Here is an 18,373-nt window from a genome sequence, read left to right on the forward strand (position 1 = left end):
TCGAATCTGTCAGTTCTCCATTTATCATTATCTTTGCTGTTTGTTTGTGTTATATGGTTTGTATGGCTCCCCCAAAGAAACAGACAGTAGAGGCATCCGATTTTGCCTGGTACTGTATTAAATCAATAATTACTTCTTATTTATAGGATTATCTGGTTTATGCACCAAATTACTACATTTCCCAAAATCCTATTGGCGGCGTTTTAAAAAAAGCGCTGATACGGTGGCCTTCGACGGACAGCTTCGAACGCGCTGTCTCGCTTCGTCTGGCTTGACGTGAGAACTAACTGGTGCAGAAGAGCGGTAACTCCGAAATAATTACTAAAAATGCATTAATATTACAGCCGCAGCCTCCCAAGATGAGGGATATAATTTGTGCCCTTAAGGATTTTTTTTGAGAGAGACATTCAGTGGCCTTTCTGAGTACACAGTCTCTGTTTATCCATCTGTATGCATGCCTACACGTGTCTCTAAGATTGCAAAAGATAAAATCTAGCCCGTTCCCATTCTTTGCTTTTCCGGACTGAGTTCACGACCAGAATCGAAGAATTAGATGACACGCCCTGTGGTTGCAGTCCCTCCTTTCTCTCCTCCCCTGTGCTAAATAAAAGTCTCCTGGTGGGTAAAGTCGGGCGGGAGGTGGCTGTGTTCACGCTCGCGATCCGACCAACCACCCATATAATCCATTACTACAAAGATGGGCAATGCGTGGTCAAACGTGTGGCGCCATTTGACAGAAGGTGAGCAAGATGTGGGTGTTAAAACCGAGTGGCTGGCCTTATTTGCTGATTTTTTGGGGGGTGGTGACCCTGATTGCTACTCATTCCAACTGATTGCTATAAACTAAAGAAAAATGTTACACAATTGTAGCAGCAGTAACATTAAGCTGGGGTCCCACACAATGGGGCAAGAAGGAGAAGCAACAATTTAAGTAATTTGGATTGTGAGTGTTGAGTCTAGTGCTATTTTAGGCTAGATACAGAATCTTACAAAGTAGAGCTTAGAGCTTCCCAACCTCTTTATTACTGAGTTTATAAATGTAGAAACTTTTGGAATATAGTATGTTGAATTACTACTTCTTGAGCTTTTTGCCACTTGAATTTAGTTCCCCCTATTTGTGACAAACTGCCAATGCACTTTCCTTCTGTCTTTTGGTTGTTTATGTCTAACATTCCTTCTGTTACCCTCTCTATCTCTCCCAAGAAGACTAATAATGCATAGAAAGCTAACAAGATAACAAATGTTTAAGAGCTGGGATAAATAAAATAAAAAGATCTAGGGAGTAGACACCAAATAATTTTCCCTCCACCCCCTACTACCTTTAACTGGGCTGTGCATGGGGGTGAGGGGGCTGAGGCTGAAAGGGAATGTTGGGTGAAGGAAGATGTTTGCTGCCAAAATTTGCTTGAAAATTATTTATGCAACTCATTGAAAAAAATGAATAGATTAATTGCACTTTATGTTTGGTTTTCATCATCTCCATAGCATAACATTAGTTACTATCATTTTCATTTTTTATTTGTACTTACATTCTTATTTGTCCCATGGCCATTGATGAAAATATCAGTTTCACTTTTGCTTGCTTTGTTTCACTCCCCCTTTCTATTTTGCTATTTATTTGAAGCCTACAGGGCTCTGGCAAATCTCCAGAACTGGCTTCAGCAGAAGTTGGCAATCCTAGTGGTTTAATAAAGTATGAAAGGTGGGCATTGAAAGGAGCTGACTTGTCGATGACTTGGTATGGCTTCTGATACTATATATATATAGTCCTAGACTTACAATCACAACTGAGCCCAAAATTTATGTTGTTAAGTGAGACATTGAGAAAGTGAGTTTCACCCCATTTTACCTTTCTTGCCACCATTAATTGAATCACTGCAATTGTTAAGTTAGTAACATGGTTGTTAAGTGAATCTGGCTTCTCCATTGACTGCTCATCAGATGTTTGCAAAAAAGTTGATCACCTTTGGGACACGGCAACCATCATAAATATGAACCAGCCAAGCATATGAATTTTGATCACGTGATCATGGGGATGCTGCAATGGTCGTCAGTGTGACAAAATGGTCATAAGTCATTTTTTTCAGTGCTGTTGTAATTTTGAATGGTCATTAAATGAACTGTTGTAAGTTGAGGACAACCTGTATTGCTTAGTTTTATTCATGGGAGGTGAGGTTGGTAATGCAAATTCACTTTTTACAGATAGTCCTCAAGTTGTAACCATTTGTTCAAGATTACAATAGCACTGGGGGGGAAATGACTTGCAGCCGGCCTTGTTCTTACAGGAGCATTCCCACAATCATGTGATCAAAATTCTAGAGCTTGGCAATTGGCATGTATTTTTGATGGGTGCAACATTCCAGGATTATGTGATTGCCATCTGTGATCTTCCCAGCTAGCTTCCAACAAACCAAGTCTATGGGGGGAGCCAGATTCATTTAATGACTGCATGACTGATTCACTTAAGCATCATTGTGATTCACTTAACAACCATGGCATAAAATTGAATATGAACTGCAAAATGTCTATATATGGGCTCATGGTTTTCTTGCTGAAATTTGATGCTTGGTTAAAGGGGGTTTATGTGCTGATTAGGGGCTTCATGTTTTTTAGTACTGCTTACAGAGATTAGAAAGTGAAAGTGACTCTGCAAGAACATTTGGAAATAAAAATAGCCATGGTGAAGCAAACAGTAAAAACATTTAGATGCCAGGTGTTTTTTAGTTTTACAGATAGTCCTCAAGTTGTAACTCCAGGAAGAAAGTAGGGTGTATGTGAAGTATCTTCTGTTCAATCTGGGTTACTTCGAGATGAATTCCTTTGGTCAGATCATTCTGTACAGGTAGTCCTCGATTTACAACAGTTCATTTACAATGGCACTAAACAAAAGTGACATGATCATTTTCCACACTTACAACCATTTCAGCATCTCCATGGTCATGGGATCAAAATTCAGACTCTTGGCAACTGACTCATATCCATGACAGTTGCAGTGTCCTGTGTTCACATAATCCCCTTTCGCAACCGTCTGACGGGCAAAATCAATGGGAAAGCCAAATTCACTTAACAACTGCTACTACTAATTTAACAACTGTAGTGATTCACTTAACAATTGTGGCAAGAAAAGTTATAAAATGGAGCAAAACTCATTTGAGAACTGTCTCACTTAGCAACATGCATTTTGGGCTCAGTTGTGGTTGTATGTTGAAGACTACATGTAATTCTCCAGCTGTTCATGAAAAAAAATCACCTGGGATAGCTTGAATATAGCTTGAAAGTTGCTGAGGTTGAAAAACACTGGATTAATAAATAAATCAGTAATTACAGGGAGTCCGTGGCTTATGATCAGTTGCTTATCAACCATTCAAAGTTACCATGGACACATACACTCCCTCAAAAAAACAAGGTACTTACTTATGATCCAGTTCAGAAGTTCAAATGGCCAGGATGTCTCCCTCAGTCACATGACAACATTTTGACAATCAGCCCACAATGGCAGCCATTTGCAGCATTCCGCAGTCATTTCCCAAAAGAAAAATGGTTGACCCTTCCTGACAATGCTACCCGCCTCTTCAGAATGCTCCATATGATTCCAGCTGCAAAAGGCAGTGAGGCTGTGAGATAAAAGATTTGTTCACAGACAAACCTGGAGTTTAGCCAGGGTGGGACAACATATTTCCATAAGCTGCAGGAGGAGGCCTCAATTTTATCTGCTCCCTTGAAATCTGTTTAACTTGTAAGCCTGGTAACCTTCACAAACTGCATTTGGCAGTTAGCTTTGAATTAGCTGCATTCTTTTCCTTTTTAGTTGTCCGCCTCTCTTCCCGACCTTCACTCCTCATAACATTTCTAAAAGAATAATTCTGGGAATTAAAGTCCACTTATCTTAAAGTTGTCAAGGTTGGAAAACCCTGCTCTACAATGTTCTCTCTAATAGATGTATATAGGAGTATGTCTAGTTTAATGAAAAGAAGCAGAAGACATGATAGCAGTGTTCCAATGAAGAGGGAGTGAAGCTATTCTCCAAAGCACCTGAGGGTAGGACAAGAAGACATGGATGGAAACTAATCAAGAAGAGAAGCAATTTAGAATTGAGGAGAAATTTCCTGACAGTTAGAACAATTAATCAGTGGAATGATTTGCCTCCAGAAGTTGTAAATTCTCCAACACTGGAACTTTCAAAGAAGATATTGGACAACCATTTGTCTGAAATGGTAGAGTCCAGAGTTGGACTAGAACAATGATGGCTAACCTTTTGTCCTTGCGTGCCAAAAGTGCATACCCATAATGCAATGCTCGTGCGACACTCCCCCCCCCCACGCGTGCGCTCCCTACCCACCTATGCATGTGTGCCAACCCAAACCCCTGTGACCCATTTTGGGCCTAGCAGGCCTCCCTGCAGCCTCCTGGGATCAAAAACAGGCCACGGAGGGGTACACCACATTTCCCTGTATCCCCCACATGCATGCAAGCAAGACCCCCGCGTATGCGCATGCATCTCCCACACATGTGGCAGAGACCCAAATATCAGCTGGCCAGTGGGGGCCCCGCATGCATGTGCAGTGGCACTGAGCTGGGGCGGCTGCTAATGTGCCCGCAGAGGGCTCCGCGTGCAACCTGTGGCGTGCATGTCATAGGTTCACCATCACGGGACTAGAAGATCCCCAAGGTCCCTTCCAACTGTGCTTTTCTGTTCTCCAACTCAAAGTTTAAAGATTGGGAAGTTGAAGATCATCTCAGAAGTAGATGAAGGCATCTCCTTTCTTAGAATTGTCAAGAAAAACATGGATGGAAGCGTGTAGCCACCTGGAGCCAAATTTAGAGTGATGGAGACTTCACTAGTCTTCCTCAACTAGTTAACTCACTTTAAAAAATATCAAAATCTGTAGCTCATAATTACATCTTGTGGTCGCAAATGAACTACACACTGTTTCAAGTTTTTTTTGGGGGGGGGGGCAGCATGGCTGTTTGATTCCATTGTGCATAATTGCATAAAAATAATAGCCCCTTATCCTTACCATCAATATACAAATAATTGGATGCAAGACCTCCCTCATCTCCTTGCTTTCCACATCTGTATCATGTCTGTGGTCCAGAACTGCTGGATCACTTCCAGAGATGGTATTCAGCAGGTTCTGACCAGTTCTGGTGAACCGGTAGTGGAAATTTTGAGTAGTTCAGAGAACCGGTAAATACCACCTCTGACTGGCCCCGCACCCATCTATTCTCTGCCTCCTGATTCCCAGCTGATCAGGAGGAAATGGGGATTTTGCAGTATCCTTCCCCTGGAGTGGGGAGGGAATGGAGATTTTACAGTATCCTTCCCCTGCCACGCCCACCAAGCCATGCCATGCCCACCACCAAGCCACGCCCACAGAACTAGTAGTAAAAAAAATTGAATCCCACCACTGATCACTTCCTATTTTCCACTTCACAAAATCATTTTTAAGGCTGATGCTATGGCTTATGGTGACCTGTCTACGGTAGCACTCTCACAATTTTTTGCTGTAACTAGTTTCACTCTGAATCTTTTGGCAGATACAATTTCATCTGTCGGGATTATTTACACAGCATTCCTGTTTGTCCCAATTCCCATTGGCTTCTTCTTCAAGAAAAGGGGTAAGTGCTAAGACTACTATGGTCTTCATTGGAAACTCTCCTGGGTTTTGGGCAAAAAGGACTTGCCACTAGCTTGATGATTTTCAAGGGCTGATTGCAGAGAGCCTGAAAGAGGAGTTCTCCCAAGACACAGAAGCTTAAAAGATGGGGATCTGAGATGCATCTGGTTTTGGGATGAAAAAAAGAAGAATTCCAGATAAAGACTGAAATAAGTCAGAGAAATAAGAAGAATTCCAGATAAAGACTAGACTGTGGCCAGATTCATTCATGTTCAGCAAATACTTGTTTTAATCATGGCTTTCTAATTAAACCACAGTGGGGATGTTCACACATTATGCAAAGCTTTCTTATGTCAATGTTTTTGAGTAAGTTACCTAAAGCTAAATCATAAAGCATGATTCATAGGCTATAATATCTGCATTTCATATCATTCTAGACAGAATCATTATCATTTGATATAACATGCGAGACCACCCTATTGGCCTTAATCTTGAACTTAGTGGTAGATAGTCAGAACTTGGTAATATTTTTTTCCATCCCAGATAATCGGATTGTTTTAAAAGGAGATGCTGAAGAATGAGGATAGCCACAATCTCTCTCTATGAATTCTGCAGTCTCTAATTTTTAAAGATTATGGCTTTAATTTGGTTACTGTGGTGTCCTTGGTGCTCTTTGAGCTTGGTGGCTTTCTTGCAGACATTTCATTACAGTGCTGATGGTGTTACCTATTTTGGTAATGAAACGTCTGCAAGAAAACCTATCTCAGAAAGATTGTTGGTTTCTACAGTTCAACCCTGAGCTACAAATCTTTTCTTCTATCAGTACTTAGTGATTTAACACATTTCCCCTGAAAATGAATTATTGAACCATAAAGTAATCAAACTATCTGAGTTTCCCAACAAGCTAAACCACTCAGATAAAAGTTGTTAAAATAAACTTGTTGCACAAATCTGGCTGTTAACAAGTTTTAAATTTCCACACCCACAGGCTTAAATTCTCAGACTGGTGTCCAGATATTTGCTGATGGACGTTTCTTTTCCTTTCTTTTTCTGTAGGATTGACATTCAAGAAATATGGAGCAGCTGCGGTGGGCCTTGGGCTTACAATGGCTGCTTGTGGCATCCACACCATTCATTCCTTTGTCACCATTATGGGGACATGGATTATCATCAAAATCTCACCAAAGTAAATGGATCAAAAAATCCCATCTGATTAGGGAAAATGTTGCAGGGAACCGTATGTTTTTGATGTTTGTGTCTGAAAGTCTAAGAGGTTTTGAAGGTTTTTGGAAGTCTGAAGATAAGAGTAGTGTGCAGGGCAGCTGTAGGAAAATGAACTGAATCTCCGAAGCAAAATGAGATTTGACTTCCCAGTGCTCCTGGTTCTAAACCCTAAATTAAATTAGTAGAGGGCCTGAGAAACATATAGGCAGGGATTATAGAGAAGGAAACATTAGCTCTTTAGGTCTGGTGAGTTCTTTAGGTATGGGCCTATGTTGCAGGATGTTGATGTAATGGGATGTGTGGATGACCTTGGGAGATGAAGAGAAGAAATGGTGCCTAGGAAACGATCAAAGAAGAGAGGCAGGAACCCCCAGTGGCTTAGTGGTCAGGGGGGGGGGGAAAGCTTAGGAAGCTCTCATCTTTTTTTTAATATGATTTTTAAATGGTTTTTTCTTTAACATATATGAGTGCTTAGTGAACAGTACATTGTCTGGGTCAGTTTACTTTATACAGAATACTAATCACAATAACACTGTTTAGGTATACATGATAATAATCCTTCAACTTCTAAGATTTACATATACATTGTAGTTATAATATATTATATTTTGTAGCAGTATACATAGTAATGTTTTCCCAATTTCTACTTTCTACCTCTTTTTTTTAACCCCTAATACCATGATGGCGAACCTATGACCCATGTGCCCAAAGTGGCACACAGAGCCATGTCGCCTGGCATGTGTGGCGTTGCCCGTTCCTCTTCCGGGTTTATGGCGTGCACCTGATGATCAGCTGGCCTTCATGCAGGCGGCAGTGCTGGAAACTGGAAGAGCTGGTCTTCCATTTTCTGGTGTCAGTTTGCGTGCCGGCTAGCTGATTGTCATGTGCACATGCACACCAGAAACCAGAAGACTAGCTGAAACCGTAAGTTCATTTTCCGGTGCACACATGTTCCCTGGGCAGCTCCTCTGCCGGGTTGCGAGCACGCGCACTCCCTAATCATCATCACTGCCCTAATACAATAATTCCCATATTAAGAAATATTATGTATCTAGCCATCATCTCTTACCCTTTACTATTTAAGTGTACATAGTAGAAATCTTTCAATTTCTAACATTTACATATACCCGGGATGATGAACCTATGGCACGCATGCCATTTGTTAGGGCACGCGAGGTGTTGCCCTGTCAGCTGGCCAGCGTGCATGCGCGCGCTGGCCAGCTGAGCACTCTTTTTTAAAGCCATTTTTCATCCTCCCCAGGCTCCAGAGGCTTTATAGGAGCCTGGGGAGGGCGAAAAGAGCCTCCCCCCCTCCGGAGGCCTTCCGGTGGCTTCCGGAGTGCAAAAACCTGGCCCTATGGGCATACTGGAGGTTTGGAAATGGACTTCCAATTTGCTCGTAGGGTCCTTTTTAGTCTTCCGGAGGCTTCAGGGAAGCCTCCTGAAGGTCCCTGAAACCTCCAGAGAGCTTAAACTGACCCTACGAGCAAACCGGAAGTCACTTCTGATTTGCTCATAGGCTCCTTTTATGCCCTCCAGAGGAAGTGTCCCTGAAGCCTCCAGAGAGCCTCAGGGTGGGGGAGGCTCTTTTCGCCCTCCCCAGGCTCCTATAAAGCCTCTGGAGTCTGGGGAGGGCGAAAAAAGCATGCAAAAAAAATGGCAGGAGCACCTCATGTGCGCATGCGCATTGGGAGTTTGCACATTGCATTATGGGTGCGGCATGGTCATGCATGACCCCCCTGCGCTCCCCCCACTTATGGCATGTGAGCCAAAAAAGGTTCGCCATTGCTGACATATATATAGTAATTATAATAACTTATGTGACAGTATGCATAACATTTTCCTAATTTCTAACTCTATTTTCTAATCGTAAAATAAATCCCATATTAAGAACTATTTTGTATCTATCCATCATCTCTTGCCCTATTTAGTATTTTAAGTCTTACTGGTTTTTTGATCAATCTCCCATGCTCTTCCCACCAAATTTCCCCATGTCTCTCTAATTCACAGAATCTAGTTTTCCATTTCAAGAGCAATTATTCTTGTTAATAATCCACACTACTTTGAAAAATTTCAAAAGGCTCACCAGTTAGTCCAAGCCGCCCAAAAACAAGTAGATAGAAAAGGAAAAAACAAAAAATGGCCTTCCAGATATTGTTTGCCTTTCACTTTGTTTCTCTTTTTATCAATCTTGACTTTCCTTTCTTTTTTATCAACTCTGACTTTTTTCCCCTCAAGGTCCTTTCCAACCATATATTAATATAACATTTTCTCTGGTCAGTAAATGGCATCCCAACTCTAAGTTTTAATACTAAAATGAGGCAAAAGCTCTAACAGCTGGTTCAAAGTTCAGTAAAAAAGAAAAAAAAACATTTTCTTTATATAGCTTCCAGCAGTCAAACAATATTTTCAACAAATTAAAATCACTTTTCACAGTACCACAAATTCCAGTTAAGTCTTTCTATATTTTAAAACTTCATATTCTTTCATTAAAATTTCATTTCTCTTTTGGGTCTATACTTTTATCTCCATGTGTTAATTCATTGCTTAATGTGCTTTGGAGTCTTTCAAAAATTATTTTATTTAGGGTGGATCTCTAATAAAGAAGTTGAAAATCATCTCACCCAGTTCCAATCTTCTGTTGACCCACCACTCCAGCTCATTTCTTCTTCGGTTGCCCCAGCTTTGTTCTGGCCATAATGGCAATCTCTTTTGCCCGTCGATTGGGAGGGCGCCTCAGAACAAATAGGAGAGCCACTGCTCTTCCGCGATCAACAAGGAATCCCTTCTTTCTTCATCATTCCTCCAGGGTGACTTTGGCCCCTAAGGGTCTCCTATTGGAGAAGAATTGGCTGGGATCCACGGAACCCTGTTGTCTCCAACTGTCTCGCCACAACGCCAAACCAGAAATCTTCAGGAAGCACTCATCTTAATGGACCAAACGGTTAGAAGTGGTGATGTTACACTTTCACACTTGCAAGATACTCTTAATGTAGCCTTGCAATAAAGTAGAATTAATATCTAGTTGTGTTTCCTGTCTGATTTATCTAGAAGGGCTGACATGATGAATTTGTGATGATGCAATAGGCACAATGATTAAAGGATCTTGGCTGGAAGAGAGGGGCAAAATCAGGTTCAGTGTCCTATGGTCAGTAACAAGCTTAGCGTCTAATTAAACACCTTGCTCACATCTATAAAACTATAAGGCAACATTAAGTAGCGGAGGAGAGGGAATTATTGGGTATTCCTAAAGTTGTGTTTGTATGGCGCACATGCTCACATTTGTGAACCGGTTGGGAAGGTAAGTGAATCCACTGCTGAACAGAGGCATATATATGCTTGAAATTATAATGTGGATGATTTCTTAACCATTACATGCTCTCTTTTCTAAAATAGGTATTCCACCTCTCTGACATTAGGATGGACGTTTTCATACCTGCTCTTTTTCCACAAATTTACCTCCTTCAAGTTTCCCCAGATAACACATTTGACCAAATCTGTGCAACTTTTGCTCACCCTCAAGGTAGCTGGTACTAAACTGTGGTTGGTTGTGGGTAGGGAGAGTTCTTGGATTAAGAGGAAGTAAGTCCTTCCCCCGATGTTTTAATTGATGTCTCCAGATGGTGAGCATAGCCAATGAGGTGCAAGAATTCATACAGGTGAAGGAACAGGAAGTGACATCAGATGTCAAATCTCCGGCGATTGGCGTAATTTCTGAAATACCTGGACTGCCAGAGATACTGTGCTACAGTTACTGCTATGTGGGACTTATGACAGGTAATTGAACTACCTAATAGAAAGTGAACTATGTCTACAGGTACAAATTCCTATGATGCATTTTGCTTTTGACAGCCTTTTGAGTGGTGGGTTTATGAACATTTTAAAATGTTGGTACTTTTTCACTACATATATACTGTATAAGCATCAATATATGAAGGGCTATCAAAAAGAACAATTATTCAGTAGAACAATTTGCCTTCAGACGTTATAGATGCGCCATCCCTAGAGGTTGTTAGGAAGAGATTGGACAGGCATTTGTCCAGAATGGTCTAGTCCCGTGATGGCAAGCCTATGGCACGCATGCCACAGGTGGCATGCAAAACACTTTCTGCAGGCATGCAAACCATCGCTCATCTCAGCTTTACAGTGCATGCGCATGTGCCTCCCGCCAGCCAGCTGATTTTCAGGTCACTGTCATGCATGCACAGGGGACATGTGCAACATGCATGCACAGGGCATGGGGGGGTTGTGCACACATGGGGCGCAGGGGAGTACTGGGGGGCAGCCCCCCACGGTCCATTTTTCCTCCCAGGAGGCTGCATGGAGGCCTACAAGGCCCAAAATGGGGTATGGGGGATCATGCGCACATGTGCGGAGGGGCAGAGGAGCACAGGAGGTCACATGCCCAGGAGGCAGGGGACACGGGAGGGCGCACACATATTGCATTATGGGTATGGGTGCGTGGGCGGGCCCGCGTGCTGTCGTGCGCTTTCGGCATGCAACAACAAAAAGTTTAGCCATCTCTAGTCTAAGCCTAAGGTCTTCTGCTTGAGCAGGGGGTTGGATTAGGCCACCAAGGTCCCTTCCAACTCTATTATTATATTGTTCTGTTATCAATAAGAGAAGATCCTGGGCTGAAGAGTTATTCTTGTAACAAGACTTCTCTTTAAAGGAAAAGGTAGCAATCAGAGCAAATTAAAAAGAATAATGCTCACTCCAGTTTGCCCTCTTGTCTGCTTTTTATGTCAGCTGTCTGTTGATTTTGGTGTTGTGCCTGTGTAAGCGTGGGCTCCATTACAGGTCCTTCTCAACTTATGACCATAATTTAAACCATTATAATCATCATTGGGATCATACGTTGAGGCATAACAAGATCCAAAGTTTTGACATTTTTTGGAGCAGTTGTTAGGTGGATGCCACACCATTAAGCAATGGCTGCATTTACACAAACCCAGTTGCAAGATTCACTTGGCAACTAGCTTGCCTTTTCAGCTGGATGTTGCAAACTGCAGGAAAGGTCAGTTAGTTGCCAAGTAGACCTAGAAGCCAAGAGGAACAGAAGCCACATTTCAAGTTTGTAGGCTTTACAGTTCTGGAGATTTTGTGATGTCACGTGAGTGGCACTTCGCTTTTATATATATAGATTATTAAAATGTGCATTTTGTTTTACACTGGGGTGGACAATTATGGCAAATTGATGACCTGTGAACTTCGTCTCCCAGAATTCCTGAGCTGGCAAATCGTTAGTTATTTATTGCCCCTTTCTTAGACAGATTATCTCTCATTGGTCTTGTTTTCTTTCCTTGCTTTCTCTTCTGTGTTCTTAAAACCCAGGCTTATTTTATCGCTATCGTACATATCATGACTGGTTGAATCAGCCCAACCCTTCTGAAATTCCTACATGGAAGCCACTGCTTTACAGATTGATGATGATGCCTGTCTTTGCAACTACATTTTTGGCTGTCTCCTACATCTGGCCCCCTGAATATGTGGAAAATGCTGCCTTCTACGAAAAAGGGATCTGTTTCCGTCTTTTCTACATGATGCCAGTTTCCTTTGTGTTCCGCCTGCGTAACTACGTAACCTGGTATGGTGCAGAGAGTGCCTGCATCACTGCTGGCCTTGGAGCATATCCAACTTGTGCCAGTTCAGAATCAGGCAGAGGACCGACTGTGGAATACGAATCTCTAATCCAGTGAGTTTAGAAGACCTTCTCTTCCTTGTCTAAAAAAGAATTCCTTTTCTGCTACAGGTAGTCCTCACCTTGCAAACCATTCATTTATTGACTCTTCGAAGTTATTACAGCCCTGGAAAAAAGTGACTCATGACCATTTTTCACACTTATGACCATTGTACCACAACCAAGGTCACGTGATCAAAATTTGGGCACTTAGCAACTGGCGCATGTTTGTGACCATTGCCCTATCCTGGAGTCACGTGTCATTTTGCAATCTTCCCAGCCAGCTTTCCAACAAGCAAAATTAATGGGAGAAGCTAGATTCACTTAATGACCACATGTAATAACTGCAGTGATTTGCTTAGCAATTGTGGCAAATATGGTGGTAAAATGGGTTGAAATTCACTTAACAACTGGCTTGTTTGGTAATGGGAGGTTTTGGGTTCAGTTGTGGTCGTACGTCAAGGACTAACCGTACAGATACTCCTTGACTTACTTACAACCATTTGTTAGTGACTACTTAAAGTTACAATAGCACTGAAAAAGATGACTTATAACTGGTCCTTGCACTTAGGATCATTACAGCATCCCCACAGTCACATGATCAAAATTTGGGTGCTTGACAATCAGCTGATGATTGCAGTGTTTCAGGATCATGTGATCACCATTTGCAACTTCTCAGGGAGCTTCTCACAAGCAAAGTCAAGGGGAAAGTTGATTCGTTAACAACGGTGTGATTCGCTTAACGGTTGCAGTGATTCGGTTAACAACTGTGGCAAAAAAGGTTGCGAAATCAGATGGGATTCATTTAAACACCTGCCTTGCTTAGCAACAGAAATTCGGCCAATCGTGGTTGCAGGTGGTGGACTGTGAGAATAGAGTAGACTAAAGTTACATTCTGACAGTTGTGGCACAAAAGAATGAGCATTATTTTGCTCTCTGCCATCTGCTGATTTCTGTTCTGCCTGATACTAAATCCAGTGAATGGTGGGGCCCTAATGTATTTTCCTTAACTAGTCCTGGTGGATTTTGTGCAGGCAGGAAAAACATCCACCCGTCACTCTTCTTAATTTGGGCTGAGTTTTGACATTATTTATATTCATGGTTAAGGCACCAGGGTACAAGCCAGGAGACTGCGAGTCTCACCTTAGACATGAAATCTAGCTGGGGTCTTTGGGCCGGTTACTAGGAGATGGTAAGTTCTACTGCCATTTAGGCATGGACACCAACTGGGGGGACTGGGGGCCAGTCCCTCTCTCAGCCCAATTCACCTCACAGCATTGTTACGTGGTGAAAATAGGAGGGAGGGAGGAATATTAGATATGTTTGCCACTTGAGTAATTTATAAAAAAAATAACAAAGGCAGGATATAAATGAAGAAATTCCCATTTTATGAAAATGTTGATCCCTTCTTGGTTCAGAGGACTATAAGCCTGTAGGTATTTTATATAGAGGTCTGCACCCTTTTCCCAACCAGAAGGTGAGGTATTTAAATCAAATGTCTATTTTTTAAAATGTATGTACTAACTCAGATTGTCTTTCTGGTCAGTCCTGCGTAGAAAGCATGGTGCCAGTCAGTTTCAGAGTTAAAAACCTACATAAATGATTTTCTTTCTCTTTTTTTAACAAGCAGATTAGCTGATGGGGAAGCATCCAGTGTTGCCTATGATTATCGGACAATCCAAAACATTGATCCATATGGTACAGAATTTTGTACCAAGGTGAAGGATGGCATTCTCTGTTGGAACATGACTGTCCAATGGTGGTTACACCAATACACCTACAAAAATGTGGCTTTTCTCCCCCGTCTCTTAAGGTGAGTCATGTGAAATTGGATTAAAATAAAAGAATACTTAGGGCAAACGATAGCTGGAAGTGAGGTGTGATATAAAGTGGGTGGAACTGTTTTATGGAGAAGATGGAAAAGATAATTCTGGAGTAGTATTTCTCAGATTTGACACCTTTAACATGTGTGGACTTCAACTTCCAGAATTGCAGGAGTTGAAGTCCATATCTTAAAAGTTGTCAAGTTTGAGAAACAATGTTCTAGACCAAGGATAGTCAACCATTTTATACCTACCGCCCACTTTTGTATCTCTGTTAAAATTTTCTAACCGCCCACCGGTTCCACAGTAATGGTGATTTATAAAGTAGGGAAGTAACTTTATTTTATAAAATTTATAAAGCAGGGTTACAGCAAACCCTTACCACCCACCATGAAAGCTGGAACACCCACTAGTGGGCGGTAGGGACCAGGTTGACTACCACTGTTCTAGACCAGTGTTTTTCAACCACTGTGCCGCGGCACACTAGTGTGCCGTGACATAGTATAAGGTGTGCCGTGGGAAAAACACTTTATATATAGTCAATATAGGCACAGAGTTAAAATTTTTTAACATTTTCTAATGGTGGTGTGCCTCGGGATTTTTTTCATGAAAAAAGTGTGCCTTTGCACAAAAAAGGTTGACTACCACTGTTCTAGACAGTGATTGGTTGTTTTGAAGTCAAGCAAAGAAGGCTCTTCAATGATGCAGATCTGAAGGGGGAAAAGGATGCAGGATTGTGGGACTAATTGGATCTGATATGAATGTGCAAATGAGAATTGTGGGAAGCAGCAATAAAAAATGTAGCACAAAAAGATGAGGATTGGTTTCAGCTGTGAAACCAATTATGAATTAAGGGGATGAAAAATGAGGTAGTTGACAAATATTATAAAGTAGAGGGCACTGGTTAATATGGACTATGCATAGAGAACGTGGGTAATTAGATAAATTTTGGAAGGGACATAAACAGCAACTCGTAAGTGAAAAAAGGGTAAATCAGAAAACCAAATTGAGCCTAAGAGAACTCAAGAGTATTTCAGTATTTTTTTTCCCCAGTATTTTATTAATACTTATAGGCCGCCCTTTTCCCTGAGGGGACTCAGGGCGGCTTACATAAAATAAGGGGAAGGGATATACAAACAATAACACATACAATACATAAAGTAAAATAATAAGCAACATTCATTCATCATTCGGGTGGGGGCAATTATCTTTGTCCCCAGGCCTGACGGGCTAGCCAGGTCTTGAGGGCTGTGCGGAAGGCCTGGACGGTGGTGAGGGTACGAATCTCCACGGGGAGATCGTTCCAAAGGGTCGGAGCTACTACTGAGAAAGCTCTCCTCCTTGTAGTTGCCAGTCGGCACTGACTGGCAGATGGAACTCGGAGGAGGCCTAATCTATGTGATCTAATTGGTCGCAGGGAGGTAATTGGCAGGAGGCGGTCTCTCAAGTATGCAGACCCACTACCATGAAGGGCTTTATGAGTGACAAGTAGCACCTTGAAGTGCACCCGGAGATCAACAGGTAGCCAGCGCAGCTCGCGGAGGATAGGTGTTATGTGGGTGAACCGAGGTGCACCCACAATCACTCGCGCGGCTGCGTTCTGGACTAGCTGAAGTCGCCGGATGCTCTTCAAGGGCAGCCCCATGTAGAGCACATTGCAGTATTCCAGCCTAGAGGTCACAAGAGTGCTTTGGGCTTGAATGAAAGTTGCATAAATAATCATTTCCCAACCTTGTATCTTCTTCTTAGGTGTTATGCATGAAAGACCAGAGCTACTGTTAAGTTTCAGTTACGCTGATTTATTGTTTATGCCTATGCCCAGCAAGCTGATCAACTAACAAAAAGCACTATTTTGATGCTAGTTAAGGGTTAACGGAATTCAAGCTGAGTTCGATTTAGTCCAATTAGACTCTAGTCTAATTTCTCTTTTGACATCTCCCACAGGCTCTGCCATTCCTTCTCCTATAATAATTTTCAATTTCCATATCTTTAAAGTCAACCTGAAGAGTTTGGGAGTGTTAACTGGAGGCTTCTAGGTGATGAAGTCCAACAGATTTGTAGACGGAGTTAGATTTAACAACAGCCATGACAGTGTTAGAAATGATCATGGGGCATGGGAAAGATTCTGGGATAAATTGATGCTTGAATTGTCATGAGAAAAAGTTTGTAGACTGACGATACCTTTTTCTTCTTAGGTATTCTTGGACTATGGGTATCTCGGCCTACTGGCATGGATTCCGCCCTGGCTATCACCTCAGTTTCCATACCATCCCATTATGCCTACTAGCTGAGAAGGCCATGGAGGATGGGTTATTGAGGCATCTCTCCCACTCTGGCCGTTCCTGTGCTGACTGGGCACACTGGTTCCTGAAGATGAGGGCTTATGACTATGTGTGCGTGGGTTTCCTCTTGCGTAGCTTTGAGGGTACTAATCGCTATTGGAAATCAGTGTATTATTGTGTTCATGTGGGGGCTTTCAGTTTCCTTGTAGCTGGGAAAGCAATGGGAGCCCTCTCCAAAGGCAAATTTGACAAAAAGCGTGAATGAAAAGGCAGTATTCTTTTGTCTTAAATAATCAGTGGGAAAATCTAATCTATTAGCAATAACTAAGAGAAGGTATTGTGTATAGGTTCAAAATGGCCTCAATATTTACATATTCAGATTGTGCCTTAAAGCATTTCAGCTTAAGCTCGTGGTGCCTTTAATAATGGAAGGTCAAAAATAAATGGTGGGTCAAATTAGAAAATACAGTATTAAGATGCAGATAGTCCTCAACTTACAGCCATTCATTTAATGACCATTTGAAATTAGGTTAGCACTGAAAAAAAGTGATTTTCAGCCTGTTCTTGCACTTATTGGGGGTTCCCTCGGTCACATGATCAAATTTGGGGGGGAAGCGGGATTCTTTTAATGACTGCATGCATGATTCACTTCACAACCATGGCAAAAAATTGTCATAAAATCAGGCACAACTCACTTAATGACCATCTCACTTAGCAAATGAAATTCCCGCCTTATTTCTAGCAATAGCACTTAGACTTATATACCGCTTCACAGCCCTCTCTGAGTCAGCACATTGCGCCCAACAATCTGACTCTTCATTTTACCCACCTCAGAAGTATGGAAGGCTGAGTCAACTTTGTAATTGTAAGTCAAGGGCTGCCTATAGAGGTAAACCTTTATTTAAGGTGTTTTTCAGCAAATACTGGTCCCAACTGGTCACAGATTTACTATATAGTAAATCTGTGAATTTAATACATGTAAATTTAATACATGAAAATTATATATGGCTCTTTGAAGGCCAGATATTCTCCTAGGTTCATTGCACAATTTGGGGGTCCTAGTAAGACTTTTGATTCCTTGTTGAAGAACATGGGGTGGGTGTTTCTAGAAGGGTCCTTCATCTTGTGCACCAATTGAAGTTGTTTCTGAGTTGTGGGGTTTGGGATGCTGCTCATCATTACTAATGCCTCAGATTCTTGTTTGGATTGTTGCAAATATATGGAACTGACCCTGAAGGTTACCCAGAAGCTAAAGCCTTTCCAGAATTTAGTAGTATGAGTAAAGTATGTGTACATCCAAATAGGTCCATGCCATCCATGACTGCATAAGTCACATTTGTTACACATGGCTTCTGGGTACAATGCAAGACGCCAGATATTTGTGGGATCTGTCTGCAGTCTTCTCTGCCATCCTAAAGATCCAGCAAGACTGGCACGCTCTGGGCCCCATAAATGTCATTTTTTGGAACCTATGAGGTAGGTGCTTTTTCTGCCAGTGTTAGCTCTATGAAATACCTCCCCAAGACCTTATTCTTCCTCCAAGCAGTGGAATGGAATGGTACCTGAACTTTTTATAATTACAGTCATCTTTTCAAAGCTTTAACAGCTGTCCAAAGTTGCTTGGCAAATAGGTAGCCATATAAATGAGTGAGTGTATAGAATATCCAGTATACAGGTAGTCCTCAACTTACCCCCATTCATTTAATGACCATTTAAAATTACATCAGTGAGTAAGTGAATGAAAGG

The 18,373-nt window shown here is 41.8% G+C and overlaps 1 protein-coding gene across 1 annotated transcript; it reads left to right on the top strand.

Moving 5' to 3' along the window:
* Positions 1-457: 457 nt before the first annotated feature.
* LOC116522347 (lysophospholipid acyltransferase 7-like) lies at positions 458-17,339 on the top strand. Its single transcript, XM_032237224.1, has 8 exons — positions 458-740; positions 5,539-5,619; positions 6,675-6,804; positions 10,239-10,365; positions 10,463-10,619; positions 12,177-12,537; positions 14,153-14,335; positions 16,541-17,339. Exons 1-8 carry the CDS (start codon positions 698-700, stop codon positions 16,890-16,892), a joined length of 1,434 nt encoding a protein of 477 aa, XP_032093115.1. The 5' UTR covers positions 458-697; the 3' UTR covers positions 16,893-17,339.
* Positions 17,340-18,373: the final 1,034 nt, after the last annotated feature.

This window comes from Thamnophis elegans, chromosome Z (assembly GCF_009769535.1).
Source record: "Thamnophis elegans isolate rThaEle1 chromosome Z, rThaEle1.pri, whole genome shotgun sequence".
Lineage (NCBI taxonomy): Eukaryota > Metazoa > Chordata > Lepidosauria > Squamata > Colubridae > Thamnophis > Thamnophis elegans.